Source organism: Giraffa tippelskirchi, chromosome 11, assembly GCF_054371585.1.
Source record: "Giraffa tippelskirchi isolate mGirTip1 chromosome 11, T2T-mGirTip1v1.2.pri, whole genome shotgun sequence".
In the NCBI taxonomy this organism is placed as follows: domain Eukaryota; kingdom Metazoa; phylum Chordata; class Mammalia; order Artiodactyla; family Giraffidae; genus Giraffa; species Giraffa tippelskirchi.
In genome coordinates this window covers 119,685,425-119,706,443 of record NC_137285.1, presented here as the reverse complement: position 1 = coordinate 119,706,443, position 21,019 = coordinate 119,685,425, and the positions used below count along the sequence as shown (strand labels likewise).

Genomic DNA, 21,019 nt, shown 5'->3' with positions numbered 1-21,019 from the left:
TTAGAAATGATTCTTCCAGTATACTGAACTCTTCCCAAGTATGAGCTGCTCCAAATTGGGACACATTCAGGTTTCCTCCTCAGGGATCATTGGTAATGGTTGACTCCCTTTCCTTGACTTTCTCCTTCCCTCTTTCATTTTGCAGAAAACACACCCTCACCACCTTTCTGTGCATTAAGACCCTTCTCTTCAGAAATGGTTGGCCTGGCTTCTTTTTTAGCACTACTGACTGTTGAAGAGAGATAAGATAGAAGCACAAAAATGAAGCTGTGTCTTTGGTCATCCTCTATTGAGTAAAGAAAAGTCAGGACATGTATAGATATATATGGTATGTATGCCTCAGTTCAGTCTGAAAAAAAAAAACAATTAATATTCTTCAAAAAAAAAAGTGAATCCCATAGTCAGACTTGTTTTTAACATTGGAAAATATAGCTGTTTGAGCTTCAACAATAATAACAAGAGGATGAAGAATGAGGCCATGAGAATTTCCCTGTCTAAGGGTGTAATAGAGTCTAAATAACATATGGAGACTGCCACCTTCCTGGAGTGTGAATGTCCAATGAAATCCTGAGCAGAGGAATGATGTGGGGAAACTGGACAGTTGTCAGTGAGTTTGTTCTTGTGAGCTTCTCAGCCCTGTCCTCTCAGCTACAAGCTCTGTTGTTTCTCCTGTTTTTGACCATTTACCTTGTTACCCTGATGGGAAATGTCCTCATAATCCTGGTTACTACAGCTGACTCTGCCCTCCAAAGTCCTATGTACTTCTTCCTCAGGAACTTGTCTTTCCTGGAGATGGGTTTCAACTTGGTTATTGTGCCCAAGATGCTGGGGACCCTGATCATCCAGGACACAACCATCTCCTTCCTTGGCTGTGCTACCCAGATGTACTTCTTCTTCTTCTTCGGAGCTGCTGAGTGCTGCCTCCTGGCCACCATGGCGTATGACCGCTACGTGGCCATCTGTGACCCTTTGCGCTACCCAGTCATCATGGGTCGCAGGGCCTGTGGCCAGCTGGCAGCCGCCTCCTGGTTCTCAGGATTCCCAGTGGCTACTGTGCAAACCACATGGATTTTCAGCTTCCCTTTTTGTGGCCCCAACAGGGTGAACCACTTCTTCTGTGACAGCCCCCCTGTCATCGCACTGGTCTGTGCTGATACCTCTCTGTTTGAACTGGAAGCTCTAACAGCTACTGTCCTATTCATCCTCTTCCCTTTCTTGTTGATCCTGGGGTCCTATGTCCGCATCCTTTCCACTATCTTCAGGATGCCCTCAGCCGAGGGGAAGCGCAAGGCCTTCTCCACCTGTTCCTCCCACCTGCTGGTTGTCTCCCTCTTCTACGGCACTGCCATCCTGACATACTTTCGACCCCGGTCCAGCAACTCTCCTGAGAGCAAGAAGCTGTTGTCACTCTCCTACACGGTGGTGACTCCCATGTTGAACCCCATCATCTACAGCTTGAGGAATAGTGAAGTTAAGGCTGCACTAAGGCGGGCCATCCACCGGACCTTGGGCTTTCAGAAACTATGACTGACTTAGATGGGAACTGAGGGGGTAGAACACATAGACAAAGCTAAGAAAAGCGAGTTCCTCAAATATGTCTTTGGTCTCTATTCTTTCCAAGAGCCACAGTATACACACTGGGACTTTGGACTTTCCACTGGGATCCATTAATGAATGAAAGAACATGAGTGATGCAATAAAGAACTTCAGTAGGCCCAGTATTCTCTGGGACTGGGGTACCAATGTCTCTGAGGATGCTATATTAGTTTACACAGATTAGCAGTCTGATGGTTGACAACTTCACTACTTTTTGTCATTTCTTATTTGCTTTAACTTTTCTTGAACTTCTTCATGTCATTTTATAATTTTCTGCTTTATTTTCTTTTGTACATCCAAAAATTCCACCAGTAACTTTCAAAGATCTTTCTGTTTAGGAGATAAATTAATAATAATTGTGATTATAAATAGTAGAGTTTGCTTCATTCTTTCATTCACTTTTTTTTTTCAAAATCTTTGGGTTTAGAATCAAACTTTCAAAAATTTAAGAACTCAAAATGTCAACAAATTTTTATTCAGCATATGTAAGACCATATTTAGACCCTGAAGACACATGGGTGAATAAAACAAATTTTTTGCCTCGTGGAATTTATATTCTAGTGAGAAAGAGAGAAAATAAAATGGTACTTCAAATCCTCCATTTGCTTGTGAAGTTTAGAAGGGTATGATTTGAGGACTTCCTCTGCTACCATAATTGGTCTGTGCCTCATATGGGGAAAACTAATTCACTACATGGAAAACTGCCTTAATCTCAAACTATCCACCTTGGATATGGGAGTTGCTTGACAGAAAAGGTGTAAAAGAACCCAAAGTTAAGTAGATGTGGACAGATTATGGGAAACTACTATGAATAACCCAAAGATTTTTTGTTTCTAGATGTTTTGGGGGGTAATGTTATTATGATTGAATGGAATCAACTGTCCTTCTTAAGCCTGCATATCCCTCGACAAATTTTGCCGCCCCTTTATGACTTTGTCAGTGAACATAGTTCAGTTCTAGACTCTCGGCAAAGAGCAGACTTGGGACATGGGCACCATAGCTTTGTGTAAAGTATTTATAAGCATTTATTGATAATTTATTGATATATTTATTGATATAAAATGGGAGTGTTTCTCAGGTGATTTGTTTAAAAGACCGACCAGAAGGAAGCAGAGCATCCTTCATAATACTACTCCATGAATTATTGTCCTTCTTCTACAAAGGGGTTGCTGGATAAAGGATGGAGTGTGGGTCCACAGACAAGTACCAAGGATGAAAGTTACCATATTCTAGTCTTTCACAGGGACCTACTCAGCCAATCTTAGAAGCAGACAACCAGGAGGTTCTTGGTGTCAGTGGAAAACTCCAAACCTGCATGGGAAATTCCTTGTGGCTACTTTCCTCAGAGCTCCCTTCACATCATTGTTCCTCAGGCTGTAGATGAGGGGATTAAGCATGGGGGTCACCATTGCATAGAACACAGATACCAGCTTTTCCTGTTCTTTGTAAGACTTTGGTGTCATGTAGGTGACAATTCCTGACCCATAAAAAAGGATGACCACCACGAGATGGAAGCCACAGGTTGAGAATGCCTTGAGCTTGCCCTCAGCTGACCTCATCCTGACCACAGTCACTATGATGCAGCCGTAAGACACCAGGATTAGAGAAACTGGTATGAGGAGAATCACAACCCCCATGAGGAAAATGGCCATCTCTGAAGTGTGGGTGTCTGCGGATGCCAGGATCAACATTGCAGGGGCCTCACAAAAGAAATGAGCAATATTATTGCTGCCTTGGTAGGGTAGTCTTAGTGTGAAGGTGGTGTCCACCACAGACACCAGAATGCCACTGGTCCATGATCCTACAGCCAGCGGGATGCACACCCTCCAAGTCATGGTGCTAGGGTAATGCAGAGGGTTGCAGATAGCCACATATCGATCATAGGACATCACCGCCAAAAGGACACACTGTGTACACCCGAAAATGAGGAAGAGTAGAAGCTGAGCTGCACAACGTGTGAATGAAATCACTTTCTTTCTGGATAGCAGGTGGACTAGGGCTTGAGGAACGATGTTGGTAGAGAAACAGAGGTCAGCCAGAGATAAATTGCAGAGAAAAAAATACATGGGTGTGTGAAGCTGAGAGTCAACCTGAATAAGGAACATGAGAAGCAGATTTCCAAGCACAGTGACCAGGTAGACACCCAGGAATAAGGTGAAAAGCAGCTGTTGGGTGTGTTGGTCATCAGAGAGTCCCAGAAGGAGGAATTCTGTCACCTGCGTCTGATTTGTCTGTCTCAGTTTTATCAGTGTGAAGTCACTATACAGTATATATAGGTGGGTATAGCCTATAAGACTATACAATCCAGAACTGGAAGGCTTAGAAGTTGCTCCCAATCATACCAACCATTTTAAGAATCCCCTTTATTAGGCTGTTAGAAGATGGCTATACTGCTTTTTTGGAATGTTTTCAATGTTGCAAAACTTAATACTTCGTAAGATGGTACATTCATTTCCAGTGTCATCTGATAAGCATATAGTAGATCAAAAGAATCATCTTCATCATCTTCTCTATCTGAACATCCTACTTCTAATGATAAAAACAATAGATTGAATTCACCTGTAAAGTCATGAAATTTAATTTCTCTTTATTATCAGCAAAAACATTTGAGTCTTATTTTGCTCTTGTGACACCTCCCCCATCTCATGATGGTGTAGATATTTTTTTTAGCTTTTCAAACATACAATTCTTCCAATTGTTTCTTCCCTGAAAAAAAACCAAAACAGTCACTCACCAAGGTATAAGAAAAAGAACCAAAGTACCTTGTAGAATTGATGTTTTTTTCTTGGACAAAATAATCTATTTTGAAAGAGTGGGAAACCAAGGGATAACTCTGCATGGTGTGCTATAATCTTTCTGACAATCCTGTCCCCCACTTCAACTGGAGATCCCGAATGTAAATCTTAGCCATCAGTGAACTTCCAAAACACCATCGTAACATAATTTCCATTTTAAGCCAGCACCCTGTCTGGTTTTGTTCAGACTAAACAGCACTAATCCACCACTTCTAGCCCGTTATCTCTCGCTTATTATTGCATTATCTGTCTACTCTTCTCAGAGACTAAAAACTGCTTTGATAACTGTGTCTATGTCTTTTTCATTTTTGTGTTCTTTAAAGGACATAGCATAGAACTTTATTCAATAAATTATGTTTCATGAAGTAAATAAAAATAATTTGACCACACAATTTTTAGTCAAGTTGTTTAGAAAGCCTAGAGAGACTTGCAATAATGTGGGAACAATAATAAAATTTTTTGTGGAGCTGTTGCAAAAAAGAAAGGAAAGAAATTTACTTAAGACTAAAATTTAGAACCTTATGCAAGTTTTGGGCTATCAGTCCTTTATGTGTTTGGTAAAGGTGATTCAAAGTATTTTTAAAAATATATCACATTAAAAATAAATTTAAAAATACATACATCAAATAGAATGCATAAGATTACCAAGGAAACAGTTACCAAAATAGTTTTGGAAAAAAAAACTATGTGATATAATAATATGTGTGGCTCTTGAACACATTAAAACTTAAGCAGATCTAATAATCACCTTAGTTTCAAAATGATGAGCTTAAATAAGATTTTGAGGTAACTTCAACAACTGCAATATTATTTTAAAATACTTCTAATTTCTGTTGGTGATAAAGTCATGGATACTGCTACCTCCAAACAAGAGAGAAATTTCAGTTAAAGTAAAAACAAAGAAGTAGCATTTATATCTAAATTGAAGAATTCTCATGGAATTGAAGAATTTCAAGTTAGGAAGTTGTGGGCTAAAGGAATTCCCAGGAGTTTTCTATAAAAAGTCATAATTACATTCTATGTTATCAGATAATGGAGTCTTAGGTTTCTGGATGGTTCTAGTTGGGTCAATATGATGAAAGATTTCAATTCAACATTGAAATAATAAGTGAACAAATAAAACATTAATAAGAACAATCTCATCTCTGCTTGATGGTCATTTATGGCTTCCTTATCTGACCCTAAGTCACTTTTCTAGCTATTTTTCCTGCCACATACCCAGGACACACTGCATTTTTAAACCTCATTGGTTTTGGCTCAGTGTAGTCTCTCTATTAACAGGTAAGCCTGCTACACAGAGATAGCACTGTTTTCCTTGAGCATTTAATACGCTTGCAATATTCAATTATCTGATTTCTGAGCAAATATTATTGGCCAAGCACATGCTTGGTAAAGGGAATACAGATAGAAGACCCAAATCCAGAGGCCCTCAGATAGGAGGGACCAAACTATAGTCGTGTTTCATCCCTAGTGCCACAGCCGTCCCTAGAAATCATAGATTCACAGCATATTGTGGTTTAATGAATGAATGTACTGGGCCAAGTGAGTCTGTATCACCTAACAATTACATTAAACTGATATAGAATTGCTTCTAAGGGGAAATATAGTCTGTTGTCAAAACAACTGATATAAAAATAAATTTTGAGAACACAAGCTATGTTAAGATAGATACTTTAAAATTGTCACCCATTTAGTGGAAGTTATTACTTGATAGGTTCTTACTCTCCAGGATATAGTTCAGTTTGGGTCCTTGAGACTTAACATATTTCTCTGCCACACATCCTTCCCAGAGTAGAAATTAGTGCAACTGTATCAGTCATGTGACTAGATCTCAGGGAAAATTAAATGGTAAGCAAATATCTATCTGTTTTGATGCAAAGAAGTAGAGAGCATAGAACTAAACACTTATTGCAAAGTTCAAAGTGATGCCTACAATCACTGGTTAACTTTAAATGGGCAGTTACAGGATATTGGTAATTTCTATGCCTTCTTCATCTGCTATAGATTTTTCAAGATTTTTCAATATTTCAAAAATATTGTTTTGGAACATTTTCTTTTCTGACCCACACATTTTCCCCACTCCCCACTCCCAACCACTCCCAACAAAACAGACATAGACACACACACAAATACACACATTCTCAAACATCTAGTCTATCCTAGATACATAAGTGTACCTATATCATCATAACTCTTAATGAATTATATTGAAATTATATTCTTTCTCTGAGACTATAAGATGTTCAAGGGCAGGGACCTCAACTGAATCATCCTTATTCAGAGCAAATAAAATAAATCCTGGTACATAAATAATTAACACACCTTTTCTGAATTGATTTGACCTGAGCCAAAGTAACAGGAGACAGAGAGGTCAATGTGAGTCAGAGATGAGTGTGAACTGTCAAATGGTAGCAGCTCTCATGGACCCTGGGAGTGCAGCATTAGAGGGCTACACTCTGACCTTTCTTGATTTGTTTTTAAAAGCATATTATTCTTCCATGCAAGCATGGAGAAGAAAATGTTCCCCCAGGTGACTGCAAATCTGCCCCTAGGGTCAGGAAGCCTTTGTAAGAAAATGATGTCTATTGTCAAGCTTTCTCTTGTGTTATTGTGCCTTTTCCTCAGATTCAACATAAGATTGTAAGTTCATTTCTCTAAAAATGACATGTGTTACTGGATGTGGAACAGGATGATAGGGTCACAGAGCCAGCCATTGTCTAATCTGACATTTCTTTTAGGAAGAGGATACTGAGGAAATCCATAGGAACCAACAAAAAAATATACTAAATTTATTTTCTGAGCCCAAGATCTTTTGGGCTCAAAATCACCTAGTCCCTACTTCCCATACCTATTTACTGTCTTCCAAGCCCAGCTCAACAGAAGCATGAGAAGCATAAGAATCCCCATGGAAGTTCTGCTCATGTTTCCATCAGGTGAGAACCACAATTCCTCGTCACAAAGAATCTGACATTGTAATTATGGTTTGATAAGGTAAATTCACTGTGGAGAAAACCTTGCCTAGATCTATGCCAGAAGATTTAGCAGTAAGAATCAGACTGTTGGGACAAAATTATTAATAGTTGAATTTTAAAAATCGAATCTATGAAGAGATTTAAACCAGTTCACTCCCAATATATGCCAAGTTATCCCTTTGTTCAACTCATACCTTCTCTTTTCCTCCCTCTAACAATCATATCAGCATTTTCTCATCCAGTGGAGAAAAAAAAAAAAGGAAGATCACATTAGCATGTTAAAGCCAGTAAAGACATCTCACTGTTGAGGGGAAAACTGCTGCAGGTGTATTTGTTGCAGAATTAGAAGAGTGGAGACTGGGGTATTGTGTTATCAAGTTAAATTGCTCAGTAAAATCTCTGAAGTCAAGATCAAGGACAAAGCAGGAAAGGGAATCCCCACATCTCCTGTGTCCTCCTGCTCTATCCAAAGTTCTTATTGATCTGGGGTCATATTGTGCCACAATAGTTCCTTTTAAATGAGCTAAACACCAGGATACCACGAGCAGCCTCTGGAGCGGCTGAAGTGCTCAGGAGAATTTGAACCATTAGGGTGGATCCTGAGCTGCATTCCTCTCAGAAGGTTCCCAAATGGTTATAAGGAGGACAGAAAATAACATTTAGTAAGCACCCACATCTCCATTTACAAGCCACATCACCAGTTCTTCTAACATGTCTTTTCTTTGGAGAAGTGTTGTATTTTGCAATTAAGTATTATTTTCTGGAGGAAAAATTATTAGGCTGCAACCCCAGGTCTATCACATAGTCTGTGTATGATTTTGAGAAATTTTATAATTTGAAGAATGCAAATGTAGTATGCCTCAAAAAATAACTAGATCCTCTAATTGTTAACATTTAACAACACTTTCTTTATTTACACATACAGTATTTTAATAATTTAACGGTAAGCTATAGACATGATGCCCAGAATATATAAAGAACTTCTACAAATTGATTAGAAAAGTCAGAAAATTCCAGTTTTTAAAATGGGTAAAAGACTTGAATATGTGCTTGCAATATAGAATATACTTCATAAGCACATGAACAGCATAATTAGCCACCAGAGTGTATAAATTTAAACCATAGTGAAATACCACTAACCCTTAATAAAAATCCATAAAATGACTGAGAATGTGGAAAAATTTTTATTGCTGCTGTGAGCATAAATTGGTACAATGAATTTAAAAATCCCGTTTGGAAGTATCTTTGAAAACTAACCTAAGCAAATGTCTTCCCTCAAACAACCTAGTAAATTTTTTCCTGAATATATACCATATAGAGATGCGTGTTTATATTTATCACAAGATATGTACAAGGATGTCAAAACTCTATTCATAATAGCCACAGGTGGAAACAATATAAATTTCCATAGACAACAGAAAAGATAAACTGTGGTACAATCAAGCACTGGAATACTATTAAATAATTTTAAAAGAAAGAACTACTACTGTATACAACCACACAGATGAAACTCACAGCATGATGTTCAGTAAAAGAAGCCAGACATACCAAGAAGTATGTACTGCATGATTCCATTTATTTGAAGCACAAGAACAGGAAAACCTAACCTTTGCTTTTAGAATTCCAAGTAATGGTTACTGCTGAAGGAGCGTTGACTAGGCACATTTTGATATGCTGTGAATGTTCTACATTCTGACCTACATAATGGTTATGCAGGTGTTCAGTTCAGTTCAGTCGCTCAGTCGTGTCCGACTCTTGGTGACCTCATGAACTGCAGCACGCCAGGCCTCCCTGTCCATCACCAACTCCCAGAGTTTACCCAAACCCATGTCCATCGAATCAGTGATGCCATCCAACCATCTCATCCTCTGTAGTCCCCTTCTCCTCCTGCCCCCAATCCTACCCAGCATTAGGGTCTTTTCCAGTGAGTCAACTTTTCGCATGAGGTGGCCAAAGTATTGGAATTTCACCTTCAACATCAGTCCTTCCAATGAACACCCAGGACTGATCTCCTTTAGGATGGACTGGTTGGATCTCCTTGCAGTCCAAGGGACTCTCAAGAGTCTTCTCCAACACCACAGTTCAAAAGCATCAATTCTTCAATGCTCAGTTTTCTTCACCGTCCAACTCTCATATCCATACATGACTACTGGAAAAACCATAGCCTTGACTAGACAGACTTTTGTTGGCAAAGTAATGTCTCTGCTTTTAAATATGCTATCTAGGTTGGCCATAACCTTCCTTCCAAGGAGTAAGCGTCTTTTAATTTCATGGCTGCAATCACCATCAGCAGTGATTTTGGAGCCCCCAAAAATAAAGTCTGACACTGTTTCCACTGTTTCCCCATCTATTTCTCATGAAGTGATGGGACCAGATGCCATGATCTTAGTTTTCTGAACGTTCAGCTTTAAGCCAACTGTTTCACTCTCCTCTTTCACCTTCATCAAGAGGCTCTTTAGTTCTTCTTCACTTTCTGCCATAAGGGTGGTGTCATCTGCATATCTGAGGTTATTGATATTTCTCCCAGCAATCTTGATTCCAGCTTGTGTTTCTTCCAGCCCAGCGTTTCTCATGATGTACTCTGCATATCAGTTAAATAAGCAGGGTGACAATATACAGCCTTGACGTACTCCTTTCCCTATTTGGAACCAGTCTGTTGTTCCATGTCCAGTTCTAACTCTAGCTTCCTGACCTGCATGCAGGTTTCTCAAGAGACAGGTCAGGTGGCCTGGTATTCCCATCTCTTTCAGAATTTTCCACAGTTTATTGTGATCCACACAGTCAAAGGCTTTGGCATAGTCAATAAAGCAGAAATAGATGTTTTTCTGGAACTCTCTTGCTTTTTTGATGATCCAGCAGATATTGGCAATTTGATCTCTGGTTCCTCTGCCTTTTCTAAAACCAGCTTGAACATCTGGAAGTTCACGGTTCAGATATTGCTGAAGCCTGGCTTAGAGAATTTTGAGCATTACTTTACTAGCATGTGAGATGAGTGCAGTTGTGTGGTAGTTTGAGCATTCTTTGGCATTGCCTTTCTTTGGGATTGGAATGAAAACTGACCTTTTCCAGTCCTGTGGCCACTGCTGAGTTTTCAAAATTTGCTGGCATATCGAGTGCAGCACTTTCACAGCATCATCTTTCAGGATTTGAAATAGCTCAACTGGAATTCCATCACCTCCACTAGCTTTGTTTGTAGTGATGCTTCTAAGGCCCACTTGACTTCACATTCCAGAATGTCTGGCTCTAGGTGAGTGATCACACCATCGTGATTATCTGGGTCATGAAGATCTTTTTTGTACAGTTCTTCTGTGTATTCTTGCCGCCTCTTCTTAATATCTTCTGTTTCTGTTAGGTCCATACCATTTCTGTCCTTTATCGAGCACATCTTTGCATGAAATGTTCCCTTGGTATCTCTAATTTTCTTGAAGAGATCTCTAGTCTTTCCCAATCTGTTATTTTCCTCTATTTCTTTGCATTGATCGCTGAGGAAGGCTTTCTTATTTCTCCTTGCTATTTTTTGGAACTCTGAATTCAGATGAGAATATCTTTCCTTTTCTCCTTTGCTTTTCGCTTCTTTTCTCTTCCTAGCTATCTGTAAGTCCTCCTCAGACAGCCATTTTGCTTTTTTGCATTTCATTTCCATGGGGATGGTCTTGATCCCTGTCTCCTGTGCAATGTCACAAACCTCTGTCCATAGTTCATCAGGCACTCTGTCTATCAGATCTAGTCCCTTAAATCTATTTGTCACTTCTACTGTATACTGATAAGGGATTTGATCTAGGTCATACCTGAATGGACTAGTGGTTTTCCCTACTTTCTTCAATTTAAGTCTGAATTTGGCAATAAGGAGTTCATGATCTGAGCCACAATCTGCTCCCAGTCTTGTTTTTGCTGACTGTATAGAGCTTCTCCATCTTTGGCTGCAAAAAATATAATCAATCTGATTTCGGTGTTGACCATCTGGTTATGTCCACATGTAGAGTCTTCTCTTGTGTTGTTGGAAGAGGGTGTTTGCTATGACCAGTGCATTCTCTTGGCAAAAGTCTATTAGCCTTTGCCCTGCTTCACTCTGTACTCCAAGGCCAAATTTGCCTCTTACGCCAGGTGTTTCCTGACTTCCTACTTTTGCATTCCCCTATAATGAAAAGGACATCTTTTTTGGGTGTTAGTTCTAGAAGGTCTTGTAGGTCTTCATAGAACCATTCAAGTTCAGCTTCTTCAGCGTTACTGGTCGGGGCATAGACTTGGATTACTGTGATATTGAATGGTTTGCCTTGGAAACGAACAGAGATCATTCTATTGTTTTTGAGATTGCATTCAAGTACTGCCTTTCAGACTCTTTTGTTGACCATGATGGCTACTCCATTTCTTCTAAGGGATTCTTGCCCACAGTAGTAGATATAATGGTCATCTGAGTTAAATTCACCCATTCCAGTCCATCTTAGTTCACTGATTCCTAGAATGTCGACGTTCACTCTTGCCATCTCCTGTTTGACCACTTCCAATTTGCCTTGATTCATGGACCTAACAGTCCAGGTTCCTATGCAATATTGCTCTTTACAGCATCGGACTTTGCTTCTATCACCAGTCACATCCACAGCTGGGTATTGTTTTTGCTTTGGCTCCATCCTATCATTCTTTTTGGAGTTATTTCTCCACTGATCTCCAGTAGCATATTGGGCACTTACTGACCTGGGGAGTTCATCTTTCAGTGTCCTATCTTTTTGCCTTTTCATACTGTTCATGGGGTTCTCAAGGCAAGAATACTGAAGTGGTTTGCCATGCCCTTCTCCAGTGGACCACATTCTGTCAGACCTCTCCACCATGACCCATCCATCTTGGGTGGCCCCACATGGCATGGCTTAGTTTCTTTGATATAGGCAAGGCTGTGGTCCGTGTGATCAGATTAGCTAGTTTTCTGTAATTTTAGTTTCAGTGTGTCTGCCCTCTGATGCCCTCTCGCAACACCTACTGTCTTACTTGGGTTTCTCTTACCTTGGACATGGGATATCTCTTCACAGCTGCTCCAGCAAAGTGCAGCCGTTGCTCCTTACTTTGGACAAGAGGTATCTACTCACGACAGCCCCTCCTGACCTTGAATGTGGAGTAACTCCTCTTGGCCCTCCTGTGCCCATGCAGCCACTGCTCCTTGGGCCTGGGGTAACTCCTCTCGGCCACTGCCCCTGGCCTCGGGCGCATACATATATACATATATATATATACATATGTAGGTGTACACATATGTAAAAACTTCTTGAACTATACTTAAGATTGGTTCACACTACTGTGTGTAAGTAACACTGCATTAAAAGAAAGAGAGGTGAGAGAGAGAGGAGAGAGACAGGAGAGAAAAAATAAAGTGATGCATTTAATTAAAGCTGCTCGGGGCAGAGGTGTGAAGTAGCAGAGCAAATCCAAATTCAAAAGAGGAGATCAATGAAATAGACAACAAAATATAAACATGATAAGATTATCAAAATCCCAAACTGGTTCTTTGTAAAGATTACTAAGATAGTCAAAGTTCTGTCCAAAATTATTTTTAAGAGTGAGAGAATAAAATACAGGATCCCAAAGGGCCATCCTGCCAAAGAAATATATAAGAAAAAATGGCAAATACTGTCAAAAAAAAAAATCTTTATCTGGACTCTGGAAAATACCAAAAGCTTACAATAAACAGTTGCACGTTTAATCAAGAAAAAGACAATTGGAGTCCAATTAGGAGAGCTTTGTGCTGTTTTAACCAAGAAACTGAAAAGGACAACCTATAGAATAGGAGAAAAGATTTGCAAACTATATAACTGATGACAGTTTAGTATCCAGAATGTATAAAGAACCCATTCAACTTAAGACAAAAACAAACAACCTAATTTTGAAGTGGACTAAATAAATAAAGTAAAAATGCACAAAGCACTTAAAAGGTATGTCTCCAAAGAAAATGGCTAAGAAAAATATGAAAAATGGTCAACACCATTAGGCATTTGGGAAATGGAATTTAAAACCACAATGAGATATCACTTGACATCCACTAGGATAACTATAATAATAATAAAGACACAAAGGAAGGGAGATAAGAACAAGGATTGGTGAAGATGTGAAGAAATTGGAACCCTCATGCATTGCTGTTGGGAATGTAAATTTGTGCAGCTGTTGTGAAAAAGTTTGGCAGGTCCTCAATAAGTTAAGTGTAGAACTACCATACATCTCGGCAATTCCACTCCTTGGTAAACACCGAAGAGAACTGAAAACAAGAACTCAAACAAATACTTGTGCATAAATATTCATAGCAGCACTGGTCAAAATACCCTGAAGTTAGAGACAACCCAAATGTCCACCAACTGAGGACTGAGGAAGCAAAATGTGTTATATCCATAGAAGGGAATTAAGTACTGATATTTGCAACAACATGAAAGGACTCTGAAAACATGCATAAGGCTCTAAATACCTTTATCAGACTATGGTTTGCAAATATTTTTTCCCGTTCTGTGATAGATTCATTTGGGAGAAAGAACTAAGAAGCCCCTATCCCATTCCTTACATCAAAATAAATTCTGGATGGAGCAAGATATGAATGTAAGCAAAAATATGAAAATCTTAGAAGAAAAAATTTAATATTTTAAAAAAGCATAATGATTTAAAATATAAATAGAGACCTTTTAAATATTAAAGACTGATTGACTTGGCTAAATTATAAAAACACATGTGTGATATAAAAATCCATAAAGTAGGTCAACCAACAAAATGGAAAAATACCTGTTTCTGAGGGAAAATCGAAGAGTCAATTTTTCAAAATATTCAAGGGTCTTACAAAGCAGTTAAAGTTGGGGTTTCCCTGGTGTCTTAACAGTAAAGAATCCTCCTGCCTACACAGGAGATGCAGTTTTGATCCCTGGGTCAGGAAGATCCCCTGGAGAAGGAAATGGCAATCCACTCCAGTATGCTTGCCTGAGAAATACCATGGACAGAGGAGCCTGGCAGGCTACAGTCCATGGGGTTGCAAAAGAGTCGGACAGTACTTACTGACTTAACGACAGAAAGAAAGTTGAACAGCCTAATAAGAGAAGATGAGTAAATAGTCCCTTTACAGAAAAGGAAGTGAAAAGGATGACTAAACATATAAAATTATGCTCATCCTCAAATATAATTGAAGATTATATAATAAAATAACAGTGAGGGTTTTTTCCCTAATGGATTAGCAAAATTGAAGAGCATGACAGTACCAACTGTAAGGAAAGATGTAACTAAATAGGAACTTGAATGCAATTTTGATGGAAGTATAAATTAATGCAACTGACAATATTTGTTAATATTTTAAAGAAATATACTTTTTGACCCAGCAATTAAGCCTCAGGAAACTTACTTATCAAATATATTTGAAAAGGACACAAAGATATGTATTCAAAAGTATTCATCATAGCACTGTGTTGATATCTAAAGATTGGAACTAACCCAGAAGTCCATTAATGTGAGTATAGTTAAATAGATCACGGCATATTTATACCACAAGGCAAAATCCATTTATTTTTAATGAGTTACATTTGTATGTTCTATGAAACCTCAACTAAACTACAAATAATGTCTAAGCCAAACCACAAAGCCAGTTAAACTACAGAATTCAAATTAATAGCATTTCCTTAATGTGACAGATGATGTCTTGCTGAAACCAAATTACCACTTGAACTATGATTGAAGAACTAACAGCTTCAGGACATTTTCTTGAATCTTATTTGCCTATACTATCCTTTGATAACTTGATTCTTCCATCATTTTTATTTTGCATTGCTTGGCCTTTAGATAATATGTATGCCTCATTTAGATATATTTACATTTTTTTCATTAGCTTGAGAGAATTGTAGCAGTAGTTCCATTTTCATCTAGTCAAACCAGTCTTAATAGTTTAAGAAACAAAGCTAAAGTTTCATTCTACAAAACTGTCTTTTAATTGTAAGTTTTCTCCACAAAAGAAAAGCTTTGACTTTGTGTTCAGTAAAAGTATACAATTTTAATATAACAGCATACCCTGTTCTCATGTGATATCAGACAGCACTAACCAAATTAAACTCTACCACTTAAGGTGATCACATGGCAACCATAAATTGAAATGAAAATGCAAGCCCTTCAACCAAGTTGCATAACTAAGTTAGAAAGTTGGCATCTGCATAACCCAGTATCTGCTCATTTTCATTTCTATTTAATTATCATACAAATGAAAACACAAATTTTGATGACTTATGAACCTCTGAGACTATACGTGCTGACATTATTTGAATAACATTATAAGGTTTAAAAGAGAGATGATTATGATTTGAAGGCTTTAGTCTGTGATTTCAAATGTAATATGAAATGCCCTAGGGTGTCTCAAAGGATAGAAAGTATTAAGATAATAAGGTAAAAAGGTTGAGGGTTCTTGAACTCCAGGGATTGCCCTATTTACATCACTTTCAGGACCTCACCTTTAAATATTCCCTGGAAGGAAAATCATCTGTTCAGAACTGGGACATAAGAGAATTGGAATTTTTACCTTGAATTAAGTAAGGCAGAGAAGCTTGGGTTGGAGTGAAACTCATAGGATGACTCTAGTGCAGACCTTGAGAGGCATTGCTTAAAAGCCTACCTACAACTGGTGATGTTCTTCAAGAATGGCTATGCAGGCTATAGGAATCACTCCCTCTGGCACTGGATCCTCATTTCCTTTACCAATGACTTGTCAGCCTTTTTCTATATTCTCTCTGCTCTCAGGTAAGAGTAGGAAAGTCTCTGATGGACCTCAGACTACAGTTCTGCTATATAGGTTGGGGACTGGGTAGTGGGCATGGTGTTGGGAAAGATGAACTTTGTCACTCTCTTACCCATCAATTTTTTCCTTGCTAGACTCCCAGAGACAGTTCTATTTCCAGCCTTCTCCTCCAGAATCCCAGCCCCAAATCCTCTTCCAGAATTTCTCCTTCTGGGATGAGGTTGTTTCCAGAGAGATCACATGACTTCCTTCTTGCTGTTGAAAAACAGCTCTGTTTGATTCTCCCCTGCCCTCTGCTATCAGCCCTTTGGTCTTCACTGTTCCCCCAGCTTGCATTTTTTCCACCGTCTCCTCTTGAATAGGCAGGGAGCTGGAGGGATACTGGGAATCTTGCTTTGAGGAACCCCTTCAACAGTTTCTTGTCTGTGAACATGCTCTGGGTGTAGGAGATGTAAAGGAACCTGGACTGTATGATACACTGTTCTAGGAATGCTAGCACTGCTGCCTCCAATCCCCTTGATGAGTCAGAGCAGACGGAGGAAAGCACGTCCAGCTACAGTCAGCACTGTCCTTCCGGTCTGGAGGAAGACACTAGCCTCCACTGCTGGACCATCACACATATACCTCATATTCCAATATTTTTCTCATACGAGTCAGGCATGGTGACTTCCTATATGACCCAGCCTCGGTCAGTATCCAGTTGGCCCAATACTTACTATGTGACTCCTTTTGTTATGGTAAAGATTTGGGGGCTATGAGAGTAAGTACATAAGAATACAAAATACTCATGTGAGTATATCTGTGATGTGTAGGTATCTGTGTGTTTGTGTGAAATATTACTTGTGAAGTTGACTGAGTAGGTAAGCATAGTATTGTTATCTGTGTATGACAAGGAGTCATTCCCAAGTTTGCAGTTGTAGGTACATAAGATTAAATCACTAAGAGAAGATATCTGGAAAGACCATACTGGTTATGATGTTATTAGGGCCTCAGAAGTATAAAAGATTCACTGCCTGTCTTTTTTGTTTGGTAAGACAGCCAGACGTACAGATCTCCTGCTGTAGGCCCTTCCTCCTTTTGCTTTTCTCCACATCTCTGGCTTCCTGTCCTCTATGTTCAACCTCCTCTCTCTACTTTCTTCTAACTTATATTCCCATTAATATTTTTTCCCATCCATTTTTGCTTCCTCAAGTTGACAAATTATATGAAAATTTAGAGTGTAAAAGAATAATTTTCCCTGACCTTCCCTGGTATATAAATAATACTACATTTCATCTTATTTGGCTCTTTTTTTTCACTCATTTATTACCTTCTCTTTCTGCTTGGAGATTAAACCAAATTCTTCCCCAACCCACATATATACACACACATATGTTAAATGTACAAATCCTACCTTAGATAGAGAGATAACCATTCTTCATATGTACAGTTTCTACCTGAATTCTTAGTTTTGTTGTGTGTTAAGTTTATCAATGTGATAAGGGTATTATTTAAAGGATTCATTGAGATACACACACACACACACACACACACACACACACACGTTATTTTGCAACCTACTTTTTTGATGCAACAGCATCAGACATTTTCCTATGGAAAATATAGATCTACTTACCTTTCAATGGTTTATTGCATCATCATCATCACCATAATGGTAGGCAGGCATTTCTTTAATGTAGTTGCCAGACATTGAGCAAACTATTTTCCATTAAGTTATTAATTTAATCTTTATAATCATACGGTGAATTTGTGTTATGTCCATTCTACGTTAGGAAACTGTCACATGCAAGCAAGAGATACTTGAATTGTCCAGGGATACAGAGTTAAGAAATGAGGGGGAAAGGATCCAACCTATGTCTGTGTGACTCAGACATCTTTACTCTTACCTGTTTCTCTGTGCTGTACTGATTACATTAAATAGTAAATTTAGAATTTATTTAACATTATCACCTATTGTTAGACTTTAAGTGTTTTTTTCCTGCAAACAATTCTATATGTGAATATCATTTGAGACAAGGATTTTGAATATCTATAATGATTTCCAAAATATAAAGACCTAAAATTAGCATTGTTCGAAAAAAAAGATAAGCTTATTTTAGAATTTTGTAATATTTTGAGGTTACCTTCCAGAGAGATTTTGGCAAATGTACATGCTACATACTTCAAATCTGTTTTCCCCACTCTCCAATACACAGTGAGTGGCTTCAATCTATTTTCACCTTTGCTAATCTTCTTACACAGGATTATATTCTGAGTTGGCTATTGTCCAATGTCTGAAAAATGATTGTTCTATATTTTGTTTTATATTTGCTTCCAGCAAGATGGCTTGTTCTATACCACTTATTTTATCAAGACTGAAAGTAGAAGCAATAAAATGTCTTTAGTTTAAAGCATCCTCAGTTAAATACTGAGATTTTCCTATTTTCATATTTTTTCCTATATTGTAACTATGTGGCCTTTTAAAGAACAACTTTAAAGCATCACAGTATTAGAAAAGAATAAAAATAAGCCACCTACAATTCCAGCACCCGGAGTAAATTGCTCTCAACATTTTGGAAAATTTTGCTCAATATTTTCTATACATTTTGAATATGTGTGTGTGTGTGTGTGTGTGTGTGTGTGTGTATGCATGCTCAGTTGCTCAGCTGTGTCTGACTCTTTTGCAACCACATGTTCTGTAACGCACCAGGCTCCTCTGCCCATGGAATTTTCCAGCCAAGAATACTGGAGAGGGTTGCCATTTCCTACTCCAGGGGATCTTCCCCACTCAGGGATCGAACTTGCATCTCCTGCATTGGCAGACAAATTCTTTCCCATTAGCACCACTTGGAAGATATTCTTTCTCTCTCTCACACCAGTGGAAGATTATTGTCCTCATTATCATTATTGATAATCACTATTTGTAGGGTATAGAAAAAATGGTGCTCAGATAACACCTAGACAAGAGAATGGAAAAAAGAAAATGACAGACTTGACTTTGAAGCTGAGCCTGCTGAAAACAGGTAAGTTATTCCCTGTGGAATTTCAAAAATAACTGGAAAAGGAAATATTTCTTTGAATAACTACAAGAACTATGCTATACAGTACATCTCTAGGATTTATCTTGTCTAACTGAAACTTCATATCATTTGACTAATACTTTTCCATTTCCTCCTCCTCACAGCCCCTAGCAACTCTCTGCTTCTATGAGTTTGACTATTTTACATTCCTCATATAAGTGATATTATGTATTTGTACTTCTGTGTCTGGCTTATTTCACTTTGCATAATGTCTTCTCAGTTTATCCATGACATCACAAACAGCAGGATTTCCTTCTTTTTAAGGGTGAATAATGTTCCACTGTGTGTATATCCAACATTTTCTTTATCCATTTTTTATTGAGGTATACTTGCTTTATGATATTATATTAGCTTCAGGTGTACAACACAGTGATTCAGTGTTTTTATATGCAGATTATACTCTAAATTTACTATAGAATGTTGACTGTATTCTCTGTGATATAAAATATGTCCATGTAGCTTATTTACTTTATACACAGTATTTGGTTCCTCTTAATCTCCTACTTCTGTCCTGCCCCTCCCTCTGTCTTTCTCGCCTTCAGCGACCATGTGTTTGTTCTCTAGATCTGTGAGTCTATTTCTGTTTTGTTATATTCCTTCATTTATTTTATTTCTTGGATTCTACATATAAGTGAAGTCATACAGTAGTTGTCTTTCTCTGACATAGTTCACATGATACCTTCTAGGTCCATCCATCTTGCTGCAAATGGCAGGATTTCATTATTTTTATGGCTGTATAATATTCCTTTGTGTGTATATACCACATCTTCTTTGTCCATTCATTTGTGTTGATGGATATTAAGATTGCTTCTATATATTGATAAGTAATGCTGCTATGAACATCAGGGTGCACTTATCTTTTCAAATTAGTGTTTTTATTTTCTTTGGATATATATCCAGGAGTAAAATTGCTGGATTATAGGATAGTTCTATTTTCAGTTTTTTGAGACACTTCCATGATGTTTCCCATAATACCTGCACCAATTTACATTCTCACAGTGTTGAAGTGTTCCCTTTTCTCTACACTTTTACCAACACTTACTGTATCTGTTTTGTTTCTTATAATAGCCATCCTAACAAGGATGAGGTAATCATTGTGGTTTTGATTTACATTTCGATGTTGATTAGTGATGTTGAGCACTTTTTCATGTACCTGTTGGCCATTTGTATGTCTTCTTGGAAAAACATTTATTCAGTTCCTTAGTCCATATTTTAATTATGTTATTTGCTTTTTTGACGTGTGTATGATTTCCTTATACACTTTAAACATTAACCTTTTTTCTGATAGATGGTTTGCAAATATTTTCTCCCATTCTGTAGGTTACCTTTTCATTTTGTTAACTGTTTCCTTTGGAATGTAAAGGCTTCTCAGATGTAGTTTCACCTGTCTACTTTTGCTTTTGTTGCTTGCGCTTTTACTGTCATATTCAAGGAATCATTCAGTTCAGTTCAGTTGCTCAGTCATGTCCGACTCTTTGCAACCCCATGAACTGCAGCACATCAGGCCTCCCTGTCCATCACCAACTCCCAGAGTTTACCCAAATTCATGTCCATCGAGTGGGTGATGCCATCCAACCATCTCATCCTCTATCATCCCCTTCTCCTCCTGCCTTCAATCTTTCCCAGCATCAAGGTCTTTTCCAATGAATTGGCCCTTCACATCAGGTAGCCAAAGTATTGGAGTTTCAGCTTCAACCTCAGTCCTTCCAATGAACACTCAGGACTGATCTCCTTTAGGATGGACTGGTTGGATCTCCTTGCAGTCCAAGGGACTCTCAAGAGTCTTCTCCAACACCACAGTTCAAAAGCATCAATTCTTGGGTGCTCAGCTTTCTTTATAGTCCAACTCTCACATCCATACAT

At 38.3% G+C, this 21,019-nt stretch overlaps 2 protein-coding genes across 3 annotated transcripts in view; one reads left to right on the top strand and one right to left on the bottom strand.

Moving 5' to 3' along the window:
- Positions 1 to 4,875, top strand: part of OR10A4 (olfactory receptor family 10 subfamily A member 4) — a 44,693-nt gene extending 39,818 nt beyond the window's left edge. Inside the window, exon 3 of one of the 2 annotated variants that reach the window (XM_081540909.1) lies at positions 146 to 4,875. In XM_081540909.1, the coding sequence (XP_081397035.1) occupies positions 553 to 1,527 (975 nt within the window). In that variant the 5' untranslated portion in view covers positions 146 to 552 and the 3' untranslated portion in view covers positions 1,528 to 4,875. Of the gene's footprint in view, positions 1 to 145 lie in introns of those variants that run through there. The other variant, XM_081540908.1, reaches the window with a different exon arrangement.
- Positions 2,889 to 20,581, bottom strand: OR2D2 (olfactory receptor family 2 subfamily D member 2). The gene is made up of 2 exons (XM_081538061.1): positions 20,541 to 20,581; positions 2,889 to 3,855 (listed from the first exon to the last, which is right to left on the bottom strand). Exons 1-2 carry the CDS (start codon positions 20,579 to 20,581, stop codon positions 2,889 to 2,891), a joined length of 1,008 nt encoding a protein of 335 aa, XP_081394187.1.
- Positions 20,582 to 21,019: the final 438 nt, after the last annotated feature.

What these genes read in the sequence shown, in the direction of transcription:
- OR2D2 (XM_081538061.1), bottom strand. Translation starts at nt 20,581, where the DNA reads ATGACAGTAAAAGCGCAAGCAACAAAAGCAAAAGTAGACAG. An exon ending in ACAAAAGCAAAAGTAGACAG is followed by an intron (nt 3,856 to 20,540) that starts GTGAAACTACAT and finishes TATACTGTATAG; the next exon opens with TGACTTCACACTGATAAAAC.